This window comes from Cinclus cinclus, chromosome 7 (genome assembly GCF_963662255.1).
Source record: "Cinclus cinclus chromosome 7, bCinCin1.1, whole genome shotgun sequence".
In the NCBI taxonomy this organism is placed as follows: domain Eukaryota; kingdom Metazoa; phylum Chordata; class Aves; order Passeriformes; family Cinclidae; genus Cinclus; species Cinclus cinclus.
In genome coordinates, this window is record NC_085052.1 from 23,275,546 (window position 1) to 23,291,978 (window position 16,433).

A 16,433-nucleotide genomic window follows, 5' to 3' on the forward strand; every position below is an offset into this window, starting at 1 on the left:
AGCAGGAGCTGTGTATTTTTGATTGTGCGAGACAGAACCAAGCAGTGAGGGCCAAGTGCCTAATATTCCAGGCTGCACTGTCTGTGCCAGCCTGTGTGCACTCACAATGTGAGCCATGATGCTCAGCTTGTGCAGTGAGGGCTGCCGGTTGAACAGGACAATGTCACCGTCTATCAGATGTCGCTCCACAATGTCACCAAACTTCAGCTCCTGGGCCATCTTCTCTCGGTTCCCGTATTTCAAAAATCTTCATAGCAAAAGATCACAATGCAGTCAGAAAATACACAAACAGCAGACAGAAAGACAGCTGAAAATTAATTCTGTGCTTATAATGCCAACTTTTCCATTAAATGCCGGAGTATTTGTATTACAACAACCAGAAGATGCAACTGGCATGGATTGAACAACAGTTGCTGTTATTATAAGCAATGAATGTATTTTGACATTAGTCAACAAAGCTTCACTGATTAGAACATTAAGTAAGAAAAAAGTCCATTTGTAAATAAACAGAATTTATTTCAATTGTATCAGAGCATAGAAAGTTTCACTCATGCATTACCTGTTCTTCCTACCCATATACTGACTGCAGATTAGCTCTCACGTGAAAACAGCCAGTACATCTTGCCCAAAACCACCTGTCTTCACTTGTGTCTATACTACACCCTCTATCACAGTTAAGACACACAGTCATAAAAGAATATAAATCTAATTGCAGTTCAGTATCATTAGTATGTGCACTTTAATGCAAGAGACTATTTAAAAAAATTGTACACTAAACCTGAGAACATAAAACCAACTCTTTTTCTACTGCCCTTTATGAAAGATTCTAAAAATAAATTTTAATCTCTGCATACATCACTGCCTTCACGCAGCAGCAAGAACAAGTTGATGGGGAGAAATAAAAAATTGAATCATTACAGATAAACATGATACCTTTTCATCTGGGTGTGTCTTTGCTGTATGAAGTTTGCTCCAGGATGAACATCAGGACCATTACAGACAAGTTTCCTCATAAAATTAATGTTTGCTTTGTTCACCTGTTGCACAAAGACTCCAATCAGAAACAAACAGAATATGTTTCAGGATCTTATTTTTACTGGTAGCTTGTATGTTCTCAATGTTTAGGCTCAACTGAAAATCTCCGCCCCAGCCGCTGAGGGGAACTCACAGAAAGGAATAGAGGAGAAAAACTATCAGCTTATCTTTGAGCAGAATATTAGAGGGAAATTAAATTAAAAATATGGAAGGGAAACTTAGAAATAAAATTACCCAACCACTGCCTCATACAAATCAATGAATGAGTTGAAAAAATAGGAAGCAAAATTCTTAATTCTAGAGATCTAACTCCTTACACCACACCTTGCCTATATCAGTCAGCACTTATAGCTGATACAGCACTTGCCTATATCCAGTACGACACATCTTTATTTGCCAGCAGCAACAGAACTGGCAAAGCATCATTAAATGACATTTCAAATATAAGGCAATACATTCACTCCCTTCTAGAGTGAATAAAGAAACAACACTGAGGTCTGGCTTGGAAAAAAAGAAAAAGAATAGAAAACATTTTTGAGTCCTACACTACTTACCTTTTCAGGAAACGTCAATATTTTAGCAACATGAATAGGCACTGCTACTTCGTCTATTCTTAAGTTAGGATCAGGTGAAATGACTGTTCTGCCAGAAAAATCCACTCTCTTTCCAGACAGATTGCCTCTAAACCGACCTAACAAAACAGTTAAAACTCTTTAAATAAACGTGGTTTTCAATATGTTATGTGTTAAGACAGCACATTAGAAGCTCTTTCAAGGCACAGCACTGAAGTGCAACACAACAGTAGCAGAGAGACACTTTGCAATAGCAAAGATTTGTGGTTCAATTGTAAAAAAAAAAAAAAAAAAACAAAAAAAAACTAAAGCAATTTTTTAGACAAACCTTGCTTTCCCTTAAGTCTCTGAACAAAACCTCTGGTCCATTTTTTAGGTGCCATGTTGAGGGGTATTCCAGAGAGCTCACTATTAATGTACAGGGCACACTGCAGTTGAAGAAAATCCCAGTCTTCCATAATCATCTGTGTTTTAGCTCCTGATATCCTATGCTAAACAAAATAGTCATCCAATTCAGAAAATAAATATAATATATATTAAACTAGCCAATAACTTTTTGTTATGAGTACAACTCTACCTTTGCAAATAATATCATGAAACTTCCATTGATTGGAATGAAAAAAGGAAAATAACTCTTAACAGGATGCATAATGATATAGCATAAAGCCCATCACAAGGGAACCCAGCAAAAAAAACCTTAAGTCTTGACTAATATGGGCTTTGAAGAAATGCTCACAAAATTAGGTATTTGTTTAAATTACATTTTTCCCAATCCACTTAAGTTTATATAACTTAACAGACAATAAAATCAGTAGTTAATAATTTTTCAGTCATGGAAGAGTTTGTACTCAACTCATTTTGTCTGCCTGCCAAAGGGACAGTTTTGAAAAGTGTGAAAAGTATTATTCTGGTGAGAAGTGCTCTTCTAAACAAATCATAAAATGTCAAATTATCTATTAGTCTCAATCTGATGACTATGCTAAACGAAACCTGATTTCTCAAGAATAGATGGTGGAATAAATAAAGCACAAAGATGTAAAAAAAGAGGAAGGTCTAAAATAAAAAAAAAAACAACAGAAATCAATAGGTGTAATATTTTCATTGTAAGTGACTACTCAAGAATTGTGACAGTCATGGGAGAAGAGAAAAAGAAAAAATAAGAAAAACAGTTAACAGACCAGAGCTGAAATGGAAAATCATTTCCCACAAGAACCCCAGCAGGCGTTCAGCAGATCTTACACTGCAAGCAGCCAGTCAGTCAGCTCAATCTGAAGTGAGCTTCTCCTATCTTTCAGTAAAATGGCCAGTGACAGAGAAATACAGCACCAGACTGTAAGCACTAAACCCACTTGCTATATTCAATTTGACACAAATCTTTCTGAAGGTAACAGTCTCGGAGCGTGAAGGCTGACTCACCTTTTTTATTACATCATTGAGGAAAATGATCTCTGTCAGTTTCATGGTCAAATCGTCCTCATTGGTGCCAGACTTCAAATCACTCACAACTGAGGGTCTGATACACAGTGGAGGCACCAGGAGTCGTGTGAGGATCAAATCTGAAGGTTTACCTGCTTGTGGGTTCATCAGAAGTAGAGGGATGTCTTCTGCTGGGATTCTTTTAAAGAGGTTCAATACTACCAAAGGATTCAAGTTTTCCTACAAAATCCATTGGGAAAATGGGGAGAAGAAGCGATCATGTCAAGTTTCAATGCTTCCCTCTTCCCCTTATTTTACTCATGTTCAGAAATAGCCTTTTCCAAAGGCAAATAGAGAACTATTAGTGCAAACAAAACTATGTTTTAGCTTATTTATTCTGAACCAATGCTTTTAGCATCTCAGCTGTTAACTTGCTAGAGATTCTTTCCTTCAATTTTTTCCCTAAATATGTGTGTTCACTTCTTATTGTGTTGCTCTCCTGTCTCAAGAGTCAATGGAGAGCATTTCATCAGTAGACAAAGCAACTCAATTAATATCCTACAACAAACTTACAGTACGTTGTATTCATTTTATTAGTAAAAGATCACACAATTACCACACTTCCTAGACATTTTTCAAAGCCTAGTTTTTCTCATCTTGGTACAGCTAGTGCCACATTCACTACTTTTTCCATCCAAATATGTACCTGGAGATCTTTGCAGCTTGCAAAGAGCAGAAGGAAACAAAACTGCATACATTGAAAAGCTAATGAAACAAAAAGTTAGCAAATCAAGCCTCCTCTCTCCTTCTCAACATTAAGAGCTTCTGAAGAAAAAAATGTGTATACTGGAATTAATAGCAGAGTTACAGTGAATCTATTCATACATGCAAACTTTATATGGTTTTCTTCCGTGTTTCTTCTTTGTCTAGTTTACAGAACCATAACACACCAAGAACATCCTTTTCTTTACAGGCAGATCATGATGTATCAGAACATGCTAATAAACAATTTCTCATTTAGCAAAGTCAACATTATTGCACTGGATACAAACATTTCATGTATATTTTGATACACATGTATCATATTTTTCATGTATATTTTTGATACAAAATTCTTGGATCACCAGAAGACTTTAACTGATACATTGCAAACCTTTAAGGAGTTATTTTTCATGCACACAAAATGGCAAAAAATTTAGGTTATAATAAAATTCACCTGAGCTCTTCCCAGTAAGGGTTCTACTTCTTTGTTATATTCAATGGCAGTTTCAAAGGACTGGAGAAAAGTAGATACTATTGGATCTACAACTTTCTTATTTGTCTTGTACTTTTCATGTATTATTTTCAACAAACCACACTTCTTCACAGTTCCTGCAAGCAATTAAATACAGATTATCTTGGGATTTTATTTCAAAACAACAAAAACATCAAACAAAACAAAACACCACCAAAACTTAAGTTACAGTTCAAAAACAAGCTAAACCTTCAATGAACACAAGAACAAAATAAAACTTTATCAGCTTTATTAACCAGTTTCCTGAACTCACAGAACAACCAAAGGACAATCAAGTTATACCTTTTTATATGGATGGCTTGGTGTATCTACATGGTGGTGCATCTGCTGAGGCTGAAAGTAGATGGTTTAGCCCACACTTAAATTCAGCTTCACCTTATTCACAGCAAATATTTCTAAAGCAGAAGTTCCCACACTAAAAACAGGACTAAGAAGGCCATTTATGTATCATACCAGTATCTTCTGAAGTAATTTTGGAAGTGAATTTTCAGAAAAATCTGACAAGTATTTCCCTGTCATGCAGGTAATGTTATTCATGAAACTTCCACAGTCTAGTCCAGACATTCAATTTTTTCTACTGAAGTGTTCTGACCCATCACATAACTTCTCTAAATGCCTAGTGTTTATGACCCCTGTGTGTAGATATGGCACTTACGATACAGAAGCTCTCCTTTTACTGAGTTGTTGAACATTTCAACAAAGAACCCACAATTTTCATGACTTGAAAGTTCTAAGTTATGGATTAACCATGTGCTATGATTCTGTAATACTTCAAGTCCTTAAAGAGCAGTAACACATGATCAGTGTAGATGAAAAAAAGGACATATTTTGAAAGCCAGATACAAACTCTTACAAAAATACTCCACCCTGAAGAAGGAATAATCTTAAGTAAGATAGCACAATGATGAAAAACAATGCTCACTCAAAATTACAAATGCTACCGAATGCATTGATCACTGCCAATAGCTCCCAATATTTTTAATGACATGTTAAAAGGGGTTTTTTGGTCATTATTCAAGTATCAAATATTGGTTGAAGCATGAAATAATACAAGCAACTAGGAAAAATGTCTATATCCACACAAATGAGATGTGAACAAGCATGTGTCTGGCCCTAAAATGCAACTGCCTGTTTCTTAACGAAGGCCAAAGAGAACACCCATTAGCTGTGCAATGAACAAGCATATTCAAGATTTGGATCCTAACACAGCCATCAAGGTGAAAACCATCAGAGCAGAGAACTTCACAAACTGCTCATGTCTATACTCACCATTAAAGGCCCCACAGTAAGGACAAGTGCTTTTCTTTCTGCACTTCTCAGACACTTTCTTTTTTAGTCCTCTCTTCTGAAGATATGTAAGGCCAGGTCGTTTTAGGTAATCTAAAAACTGCTTTCTTTCTTCCACTGACAGCATGATGCGGCAACAGGTTTTGCAGATCATCTTAAATGTAAACATGTATAAACATGTTTGTAGTTGTTTGAGAGACACATTCAAAGATGTAACCTCTTGAACTACAGCTTAAATTCTTCAACATAGTGCATTTTTTAAAATTAAATACTACTGTCTTGACTGAAAGACCAATTCACATATTGGAATACAAATTAAAAAACACACGAGAAAAAGAAAAATACAGTCAAGGAGGCAAATATATAATTAAGCTCTGCAGGACCTTAAAAATCATAGAAAGCTAACAGAGCTTTGATTTACTGGGATGTTCTAAAAGGCAAATTATCCTTCATATATTTAATTCAAACTGCAGAAAAATAATAGATTAAATTTATCAGTCTGAGATTACATAGAACATCACTAAAACTAGTCTTTAAACACATGTATTTTACAACAGAAAATGTACATAAAGGTAAATTAATAATGCAACCTTATTTCTGTCTTCTCAATTACTTTCAAGGCATCATCTTTCCTGAAAATGTCCTTTTATAGATCATGTTTACCTGTAAGATGCCTATCACAGCTTTGAAGTACCCAACATGAAAACATGGTAGTTCTAAGTCAATGTACCCGTAATGCCCTAAACAATCAGCCAGACTTTTCCCACAGGTTTCACAGGGACGGTCTTTTTCACTGGTTCCCTTTGGGAGAAAGAGAACACACACGTAAAGAAAAAAAAAAAGATAGCTGTAATTGACAGGATAGATACAAAATATAACAGTTCAGAAGCTAATCAGGAATGCTAGTAGCAGAGCCACTCCTTTCCCCCAGCATCAGAAGCACATTATAGCATTACAGTCACTCTGACCCCTAGTGAAAATATTTTTTATACACAGCTCCTGCTGACACCATTGATCTGGACTCACACAGCTCTTGCAAGTGATCTGCAGCCCATTAATCTACATTGTGGCATTTCGGTGTCCCAGCAGTTTGGCAGAAAATCAAGTTACTTCCTGCCTCAAGAGACTAGTAGTCTATGAAATTCAAGCAAAGACTCATGCTCAAGTGAGCATGATTACTTTGGACAAACAGTACATTCCAGTGACCCCGACACTTTTTTAACCACTTCAGCAATTCCCCAGAAAGAGTTTGGAAAACAAAATGAAGGTTCTCACCATGCGATGGTCCAGCACTCCATACTGCAGCGGAGAGTGATGGTTGTCCTGACTATACAAATTTTTGCTGACCACTTGAATGTGAGCTTGCTGCCGCATCTCCTCTGGAGATTTCATGCCAAAACAGATGTGGCTTCTAGAACAGGGAATTTCAGATGTATGCATGGGCATATATACATATGCAAAACCATTTATAACAAATGACAAGCATACCTACATGCAAATATCACAGAACCATAGAACCAATTAGGTTGAAAAAGACCTTGGAGATTACTGACCCCAACCTATGACCAAACATCGCCTCGTCCATTAGACCATGGTAATTGAGAGCAACATCGAGTCTTTCTGTAAACACCTCCAGGGACGGTGACTCCACCACCTCCTCTCTAGGCAGACCACTGAAAGCCTAACTACCGTTTCTGTGAAGAAATTCTCCCTGATGTCCAAACTAAACCTTCCCTAGTGCAACTTAAGGCTGTGCCCTCTCATCCTGTAACTGGTTGCCTAGGAGAAGAGACCAATTCCCAGCTGGTTACATCCTCCTTTCATGTGCGTGCAGAGAGTGTCACCGTCTGCCCTGAGCCTCCTTTTCTCCAAGCGGAACACCCCTGCTCCCTCAGATGCTCCTCCTAGGGCTATTGTTCCAGACCAGCTTCGTTATTCTTCTCAGGACCCCAAAGAATGCGAAAACAATGCAAAAGTGTCTAGGTTGATTCACAACATTGCTGAAACAGGTTCTTTCCACATAACTATATAAAAAAATAAAGCTGCATTACGGGCAGTTGGTGGGTTTTATCTGAATGATTTATCGACCTTCCTGGGCATCCTCACAGCTAGACACGGGCACAGCCACCCGTGTGGGAGAACCCAGCCTATGCCAGCGCTCCGAGAAGCGGAGCAGCCGTGCCGTGAGCACACCGCGGCCCTCCACGCCAACACTCTCCTCCCAGCTGCGGCTACAGCGGTTCTGCCCCCCGCGATCTTGCTGCTCCCCGCCTCAGCCCCCAGGCACCGCCCGGCCCCCACTCACATTTTCTTGGCCACATCGGTCTCCCTGAACTGCTCCTTCACCATCGCGGCGGCGGCGCGGCTGGGCCCGCGCGGCTGAACCCGGGAGCTGCGCTGGGCCGGGCCGGGCCGGAGCGGTCAGCGCGGCCTCCGCCCGCAGCGCCCCCTGCCGGCACCGCCGCTCCGGCTCAGCCCGCGCAGCCCCTCCGGCACCCACCCTATTCCCGCGCGCGGTCCGGGCTCAGCAAAGACAATGCTTCTCGTGTGCAGGTGCAACCGCCTGACCCTATCACCCTCGGGCTATTACCCGGCACCACGGAGCTAAACCCGGCTCCGCTCCCTGACGCCTCTTCGTGTCTATGCACGTGAATGGGAGTCCCCCTCAGTGGTCCCCTCCCGAGGCTGACAAGGCCCAGCTTCCTAAGCCCTAAGGAACTCCTCAGACAGGGCTGCGCCGCCACGTTCAGCCCGTGGCTCTGCGTGTCCCCACAGCAGCCTGGGGACCCGCAGGGCGCCCGCGGCAGCGCCAGCACACGGCGGGACTGAGCGCGGCCGAGATGGCCACGCGGCGCTCACAGAGCTGAGCCGTCCCCTGACGGGACGCAGAGTACTCCCCGCCCGGGCTCCCCCACCAGGCACACAAAAGGCATGCCCACCACTCCTTGCTGCCCGGTCCGGCCCTAAAAAGGACAGCCCCACATATAACTCCACCCCTGCCGGAAGGACCCTGCGCCGCCTTATGATTGGCTGCGGGGGGGACCCCGATCCTTTTCTCTTCCGGTCGCAGGAGCTGCCGCCGCCGCCATGGTGAGTGTCTGGGCCGGGCCTTGCCATCCGTCCCGCGCCTCCGCCATCCGCGCCCCTCCGCGCACCCGCACGGCCTCGGCCCGCCCTCCCGGCCCGCCTGCACCCGCCCGCGGGGGTATGGCGGGCACCGAGCCTGCGCTCCTGTGGCCGGCCCGCCGCGCGTCTGTGCCCGCTGGTAGCAGCGAGCTGCGGGGTGAGGGCCGCACAGTCTGTTCGGGTGCGCCGTGTCCGTGCTCGGTCAGAGCAGCCGCGGGCTCGGATAGTGCGGCACCGGTGCGCTGCTGCTCTGGGGGTGCTAGGGGGCTGCCGTGGGTCACGCCCGCCTTTATCGCGGCTGCTCCGGTCTGAAATCCTTGTGGAAATGGCGATGTGCAGGGTTTTGAGAGAAGCTTGCTCATTGCGTTAGAAAGAGCATGGCCAGCAGCTCGGGGCAGCTGATCTGCTCTTTTTTCTCAGCGTGGTTTCCAGTTTTGGGCTCGTCAGTCCGGTACAGACATTGAGCTCCAGGAGAGTTCCAGTGGAGGGCAGTGAGGATGACTGGGGGGACTGGAGCGTTTCTCTTAGGAAGAATGCCTGAGAGCGCCGAACGTCTTCAGCTCAAGAAGAGATGATAGGAAGGCGACCTTATCAGTGCCTATCAGTGTTTGAAGGGAGGTATCAAAGGATGGAGCCAGACTCTGCTTAGTGGTGCCAGGAAATAGTAGTCTAGACAAGGGCAGAAACTGATGCACGAAAAATTCCACCTGAACGTTAGGGAAAGCTTCTTTACTGTTCCACTGCATGGTCACTCACTGACTTTATATGCTCACTTCCCTTTCACCCTGCCCTTTACCCCCAACCCTCTGCATGTCCTTACTCTGAGGTCAGGTACTAACACACCAAGTACCATGCCAAGTGTGTAATGTACTGAAAAAACTCAGTAAGCTTATGTAACACTAACCTGTTTTTTCTTTCAGCCAGGAGCATCCAGGAGTCTTGGGTGCTCCCTTGTCTTTGGGGTGGGAAGCCTTAGAGGTGGCAACATTTGGGCTTAGAAGGAAACTTCTGTTGTATTGTTACGTACTTGGGATTGAGATCCATGTCTTGTAGTAAAAGCTGCTTTAGCTTTTCACAGGACGGTAGCAAAGGTGTGTATATTGCTGTGGTGATGCTGGGGATGATGTTGGATGCTGGGGATGAGTTGGTCAGTTTCTCACTGTATTACCTAAAGGTGTTTTCTGTGGCCCAAGATCAGCCCACTTGGGTTATGAGCTCACTGTCTGTATCTGAGGCTCTTGACTGTTGTGGTACTGTGCATTATTTATGTGTGTGTTAAGCTTCTCTTGCATTTGTAATTATTGTTTTGTTTTATTTAATGACACAGAATGACACGGTGACCATCAGAACCAGGAAGTTCATGACCAACAGACTTCTGCAGCGCAAGCAGATGGTAAAAGACTACAAAAGATTGCCTTTATTTGTTTGGTGGTTCTGGGTGGGAAGAAGGTTTAACCACTATTGATATGAGGCCCTTAAAATCTCTATAGAGTTCTTAAATTAAGAATTGTAGGAGCCTATGGGTTTAAATGTGTTGATGTGTGCTCAAGGTAAGGCTTGATGGTGAAGTTGTCCCAGCTTGAGACTGGATGTTGGGGAAAATTTCTGCACCAAAAGGATTATTAAGCATTGGAATAGGCTCCTCTGGGAAGTTGACAAGTCATCCTCCCTGGAAGTATTTAAAAGGCATGTGGGTGTAGCTCTTGAGAACATGACTTAGTGCCATTGAGACACCTGATGGGGTTGGATTTCCTATTGGATTTAATTACTTTAAAGGTATTTTTCAGTCTAAATGACTCAGTGAAACAGGAAACTTTTGAATGCTTTTGTATCAAATGAATAGTAGTTTCTGCTGCTAAGGTGGGTTTAAGTGTTGAACTCATGGTGGGACTGTATGCTGGATATTGACCTTTTATCAACTTGTTAAAATTCTTTCTTAGGTTATTGATGTTCTTCATCCTGGGAAGGCCACAGTCCCCAAAACAGAAATCAGGGAAAAGCTGGCAAAAATGTACAAGACAACCCCTGATGTAATTTTCGTCTTTGGCTTCAGAACTCACTTTGGTGGTGGCAAGACAACCGGTTTTGGCATGATCTATGATTCCCTGGACTATGCAAAGAAAAATGAACCAAAGCACAGGCTTGCCAGGGTATGTTGTTTTCTGGTATCTTGAAAGAAGGACAGTTTGGAATTGTTCAGTTACTCAGGATTTGCATGTGTAAAAACTCTTAAGGTTTGTGAAAGTGTGGATATATGAGACCTCCTGAAATAACACGTTACCTTTTGCATTTGCAGAATAGGCTAAGTGTGTTTTTTTATTCTCTATTACAAGGGATTTGGGAATATTCTATATTACAAGGGAAGGCAAAACTAGTACCAGAGGTGTTTAGCAGTAACTTTTAACAGAATACTAATAGAGGTCTAGAATAAGCATAAGAAATGGGGCTGATCCATGTGCTACTTCAATGTTATGTGTTGAATCATTCATTAGTTAATGATCTTGCTATTTAGTTACTATTTCAAATTTAAATTGCCTTTGAACATTTGAGAAATCATTGGACTTGAAGTGTTGTTAGTAGAGAAACAATGTTAAAAACACTTTGAACTGTTTTTTAATAGCACGGCTTGTATGAAAAGAAAAAGACTTCCAGGAAGCAGCGGAAGGAGCGTAAGAACAGAATGAAGAAAGTCAGGGGCACAGCCAAGGCAAATGTTGGTGCTGGCAAGAAGGTAGGATGAGAATATCTTTTAAGCTAGAGTGAGCACATGCCTTTGAAATGTTGTTTAGGAATTCTTCAACGGAATAACATTGTTTTTCTTCTATTTTTCACCTGTTCTGCTGGATAACAGAAGGTAAACTGTGTGTTGTATAGCTTGTCATTGGCTCAGTAGCTTAGTTTTGCTCCTCACTGCTGCCAGCCTAGCTGATATGAAATGAAACAATGCTTCCTAAATTACTGTTTCCTATGTCACTTGAACTAAAGTTAAACTTCATGATTCTAACAATATTGCTCTAATCACATAATTCAGTCTGGCAGTACACACATGAGGTAATGTTAACACTTGTCACTCAGGCTGCCTAAACCCCTCATGCTTACTCCACCAGTTACTGTTGGTATGTTGTTACTTACTGAGGTAAGTTTGGTACGGATGTGCGGTGTAGGCAGTGAGCACTGTGTGTAAATAGAAATGAGGTAGTATACCTTGGGGTTTGAGGGACTGACACCCATGGCAGTGCAGTCTTTATCTGGTGAGGCTAGAGTGATGCAGCCCTCCTGGGCTGTGGCTAGCACGTGATACAAGCAGGTTGGAGGGAGGGCAGATTTCCTCTATCATAAAACAGAACCAAAACTGAAAATAGGTTGCGTAGCAAGCCGATGGCTTTCCTTTGGTGTTCCATCTTCTGATAAATATTGGATAAGCTGTACAGGCAAGTGGGTTTTTTTCAGGTGTTTAAACAAGGGGACAAAGGGTAATTGATTTTAATACTTAGTTCTGTAGCTGTGAAAATACCTTGTTATCTTCAACTTTAGTAATCTTCACTTCTGCTTTTTTCCTACTTTCTTGGAACTCTCCATCAGAAATGAAGTATCTGCAGGTACTGGAAATGAGCATGGATTTGGTGCCTGATTTATGCATCACTGAAATGTGTCTGTCATTTTAATTGAAGCACTGTACTGCCTTGTATGCATGTTTGATTTAAACTTCAGATCTGTAGTGTCAGGGTTCACTTAATTACATAATTAATTTTATTCATGTGACTAGGAAGTAAAATTTGGCTAGCAGCAAACCAGACTTTTTGAAACTAGTTTGGATCAACTTTAACATAATTCCCAGTGAGAAGAAATCCAAGAAACCCAGTGTTGTTGCCTTGAGGCATTGGTTCTGTCAACTCAGGATCTGATTCAAAGTAGTACAGTGCAATTGCATGTGGAACTTGATCGTTGTGTTAAAGTAGTGTTGTACATGAAAGCTAAGTCACATCACGCTTGGTGCATTTGAGATGGTGCTTGGAAATAGCACAGTTGTCAGTTGTCAGCACTGAAGTGTATTTAACTATTGCCCCTCAGTATTCCAAGACACAAATGATGGTGGAGTTGGAAATCTCAATGAAATTAGATATTGTAGTTAGTGTGGAAGTGAAGTTCTTGTTATCCCTGGATGGAAAGGAACCAGTTTCACTGACAGTTACTAGATCAGGGAACTACTCTACTAGAAAACATGAGGAGCCTTCTTCCTTTGTGCTTTAATGCACAATCATGAAGTCCTACAATGGTTTATGGCACAAAATCAGCATTTGGTATATTAGTAACACCTAATGTACACACTTCTGTCAATGGCAGAGGAGTCATTTCATGTTGCACCAATCCCGCTCGTACAGAGGAACTTCCTCTTTTAAGATTTTTTCACCTGAAGGTAGCTGTTGTGGAGTGTTAATAAAAAGTGAACAAATTACTTGAATTATTAATGGTGTCCAGTTCATAGAAGCTCTCTTAAAGCATATCAACAGTTCAGAAATTAAAGGCAAGGATCATGCCCCGTGGTAATTATGTAGGAGATGTGACTTGTGTATCAAGTGCTTGTCAAACTAACATGCATTCTTAGTAGTAGGTGAACTGTCAGAGATCTTTTGATGTCTGTTAAAATGATCTTTCAGTTAATAGTTCTGCATGTGTTAGATGTGACTTGTTGACCAGATTTATTAATCTTTGTTGTTGTCACTTAGGGCAAATTATTTCGTGCACTTCCTGAACAACTTACTTGAGAAGAATTCTGTGTTTCATTATAAAACATTTGTGAAGTACACTAAGTTTTGTCTTCAGAAATGCATGTTCAAAGATCATGTTGTGGTGTTGTTCATCATCCTTATCACACCTATGTGGAGAAATTTTTATTAGGAGCCCTGGAATACATTTTTGAGTCCCCTTAGAGAATAACCTGAGAATTATTTTATCTTGTAAATGTGCCAGTACTTGATTCTGAGAAATGTTCAGGCAAGTGTATATTATTCTAAAAGTTACATATGATGTAGTCATGAAAAACTCAGACATAACTATCCTGATGTCTTGTTTTCTTTCATGCTTCCTTTCACTTACTACTCCTTTAGAATTCCCATTCTGTTTTCCTGCAGTTTCAAGAGAAGTGTTTTAAAGTATTTTGTGTTACTTAATATATTCTATGGCTCTGGAGCTTGCTGAGCTTGCTAAAATTTTCAACAAGTATATGTGGGTGTGCCTCACCTGGTTTTTGCATTCAAAATAGTGATACTGAAAGGCAAAAAAAAAAAAAACCACCACCCTCCTTTTAATGTCACAGATGTAGCTGTGTCAGTCTTTGAGAGGTGTGGCTGTCAAGCAGAAGTGTGCATGGATAAGCACTTTGAAGCCATTCTAGCTGTAGGTCTAATTGAACATGCAGTTAGTTGCATTCTGAGCATTAGTTAAGCTCTAAATAGCTGGTGAGTTTAAGGGAGTAAGTGAAATCTTAAGTCTTCAGTCTCTGCAGTAGCCAAATTTCAAGGGTTTCCTCTCACATTTCAGTGTTAATTGAAAGAAGCGCTTTGAGTGTGACTAAAATCCCTCAAAGCTCAATTTTCTACAGTAGTAGAATTTAGATGAAATTCTTACTAATTGATGCTTTCTCTTTTTCAGTAAATGAGCATTCTTCGGGTGGAAAACGGATAACAGGTATGCCTTCAGAATGCTTTGTAAGGGCAGGCATTGAGCACTGCAGTTATTGTGATTACAAGTCTGAGGTTGATTTATGCAAAGACTGTGATACTTGTGCACATGTAGAACCCAGTGCAAGAGTTTAAGGCGAAGAATATTTACAAATCATTTACACTTACTACTGAGTTGGTACCTCATGTGACTTTGACTTGCATGACATACCTGATTAGTATAAAGACTGAAACAATGCATCAAGTACTTCAGACTTACTGTTACTCAGGTTGCTGATTTAGTCTTACTGTGAACAAGGCTTATGTTTTTCACTTGTAGGTGTGCTAAAGAGGATAGACGTTTGAGTTTGATTGTCTAAAATAGATTAAAGTAGCATGAGACCTAATTTTTGGAATGGATATGTGTTGTCTTCTTACAGGCACTCATTTTGAGTAAAATACATACAAGCAAACAGGATACTCTTAACAGACAAGTCAGACTACATTTTTATATCTTTACTGCAGAAACCTAAGTGCTGCGGTCAATAACTGCCCCAGAAAAAAGCTTGGTTTTATTACAAATGGTCTGAGTGACTCAGTTGGAAGGAACTTAAACAGTATGTCTGAGCTGATATAGTGAGTGTGATGTCTTAAGCAAAAGCTGTCAAAGCTTGTTGATCTCTTCTACAGAATTGCTATAATTTAGGCTCATTTATTACCATAGCAGTGCTGGGAAATTTTGAACTTTATGCTCTTACAAGAAGAGCAGTGTGGTTCACTTCACTTGTTTGGGAAACGTTTCAGGCTTTATAAAAGTACAAGTGTAAAAATTGTTTTAATTGTGTATCAGTGGTCTGTTTTTTCCTTTACAGGCAGCATCATTCTATGAAGAAGTATAGAATGAATTATTCTGGAAAGCAGAAGCTGCTCATCTGACTTTAACATCAAATAAACTCTTGTCAATAAAATACTAGTTTGCCTTTTAATTTTGATTTCAAAGCTACCATTTTGTAAAGTTGGAGAAATTCAGTGTAGGTGTACTGTTTACATTGGATTAAAATCTTTTCATAATTAACCAAGTCTTGTTTTGAGTATCAATTTGCAGTGATCCACAGCTTCCTACAGGTAGTAGCAGGAGCTAATACCAAGCAGGCAGTGTTGGAGGTAGACATGCCTTTGTTCAAACTGTGGTTTGGAAAGTCCTTTTGTTTGGCTGCCTGTTTTATATAGACCTGTAGAACACAGTGGAAGGGAGAACAAAGCATGCAGACAGAGACACCTAGAGCTGCCTACTTGCACAGTTAAGATATTCACTAATGAAGGCATTAGGAATTGTCTTTTGTTTCTGGGTTGTCAGAACAGGCTCTGGGGTCTGTCTCTGGCCTGCAAGCTATTTGGCACACCCCTAAGTTTTCATCTGGTACTGTTAAAGGAGCCATTTAAGATAGAAGTGTGGGCAATTGGGTGAAGGTGATTTGAGGAGTATCGAAAACAGAAATTCTGTACTGGAAATAAGGCTCTGACTTTTTATCCTAGATGCAGTATTTTTGATTTGCACTACTTTTGTACTGGGCAGCACGCTGTAAGACAGGTAAAGTGCTTCTAGTGTTTGAGGGAGAAAATCAGCACTACCACAGCTAAGAGTTGCTCAAGGGTTTGGAAGGGGATGTTGTACAAGATCTGCCAAGTATAGAGGAAGCACTTAATGCCTCTTGTAGTACCTTCAATCTGAGTTTTGAGCTAGTGGGATTGCTGCTGTCTGTGTTCAGCATCACGCTGTTAGCTGTACAGCCCATAGCTGTAGTGCTGCAGTAAACCCCATATATGATGTTGAGCATGAAAGGAGAGAGGAGTGATGCTGTTTAGTGTAATTGAACAATCACTAGGGGGTGGTGTGAACACAGCAATACAAATACAAGGAAGACATGCAGCAGTTTTTCATAGAATAGGCTGAAAGGAGGCCAAGTTGTCCCCTGCCAAAGAGGTCAATTTCTTTGAAAACATGCATTAAAAATAGTTATGTGAGGGAGCTGAGACTTGAAG

General features: G+C 41.0%; 2 protein-coding genes across 2 annotated transcripts in view; one reads left to right on the forward strand and one right to left on the reverse strand.

Moving 5' to 3' along the window:
• POLR3A (RNA polymerase III subunit A) overlaps positions 1–8,254 on the reverse strand; it is a 33,136-nt gene extending 24,882 nt beyond the window's left edge. The window contains exons 1-10 of the mRNA XM_062496034.1: positions 7,910–8,254; positions 6,880–7,015; positions 6,268–6,405; positions 5,587–5,758; positions 4,240–4,394; positions 3,024–3,263; positions 1,936–2,098; positions 1,590–1,726; positions 934–1,037; positions 106–247 (exon numbers count right to left, since the gene is read on the reverse strand). Coding sequence (XP_062352018.1) covers positions 106–247; positions 934–1,037; positions 1,590–1,726; positions 1,936–2,098; positions 3,024–3,263; positions 4,240–4,394; positions 5,587–5,758; positions 6,268–6,405; positions 6,880–7,015; positions 7,910–7,953 — 1,431 coding nt within the window. The 5' untranslated portion in view covers positions 7,954–8,254. The remainder of the gene's footprint in view (positions 1–105; positions 248–933; positions 1,038–1,589; positions 1,727–1,935; positions 2,099–3,023; positions 3,264–4,239; positions 4,395–5,586; positions 5,759–6,267; positions 6,406–6,879; positions 7,016–7,909) is intronic.
• A 398-nt stretch (positions 8,255–8,652) lies between these two features.
• RPS24 (ribosomal protein S24) lies at positions 8,653–15,360 on the forward strand. The gene is made up of 6 exons (XM_062496508.1): positions 8,653–8,694; positions 10,058–10,123; positions 10,671–10,880; positions 11,351–11,461; positions 14,383–14,418; positions 15,263–15,360. The coding sequence occupies exons 1-5, from the start codon at positions 8,692–8,694 to the stop codon at positions 14,383–14,385; spliced, it is 393 nt and encodes a 130-aa protein (XP_062352492.1). The 5' UTR covers positions 8,653–8,691; the 3' UTR covers positions 14,386–14,418; positions 15,263–15,360.
• Positions 15,361–16,433: the final 1,073 nt, after the last annotated feature.

Bases quoted from the DNA above. Each gene is read 5' to 3' on its own strand.
- RPS24 (XM_062496508.1), top strand. The intron at 10,124-10,670 runs GTAAAAGACTAC...ATTCTTTCTTAG, and splicing joins TTCTGCAGCGCAAGCAGATG to GTTATTGATGTTCTTCATCC. The intron at 10,881-11,350 runs GTATGTTGTTTT...GTTTTTTAATAG, and splicing joins CAAAGCACAGGCTTGCCAGG to CACGGCTTGTATGAAAAGAA.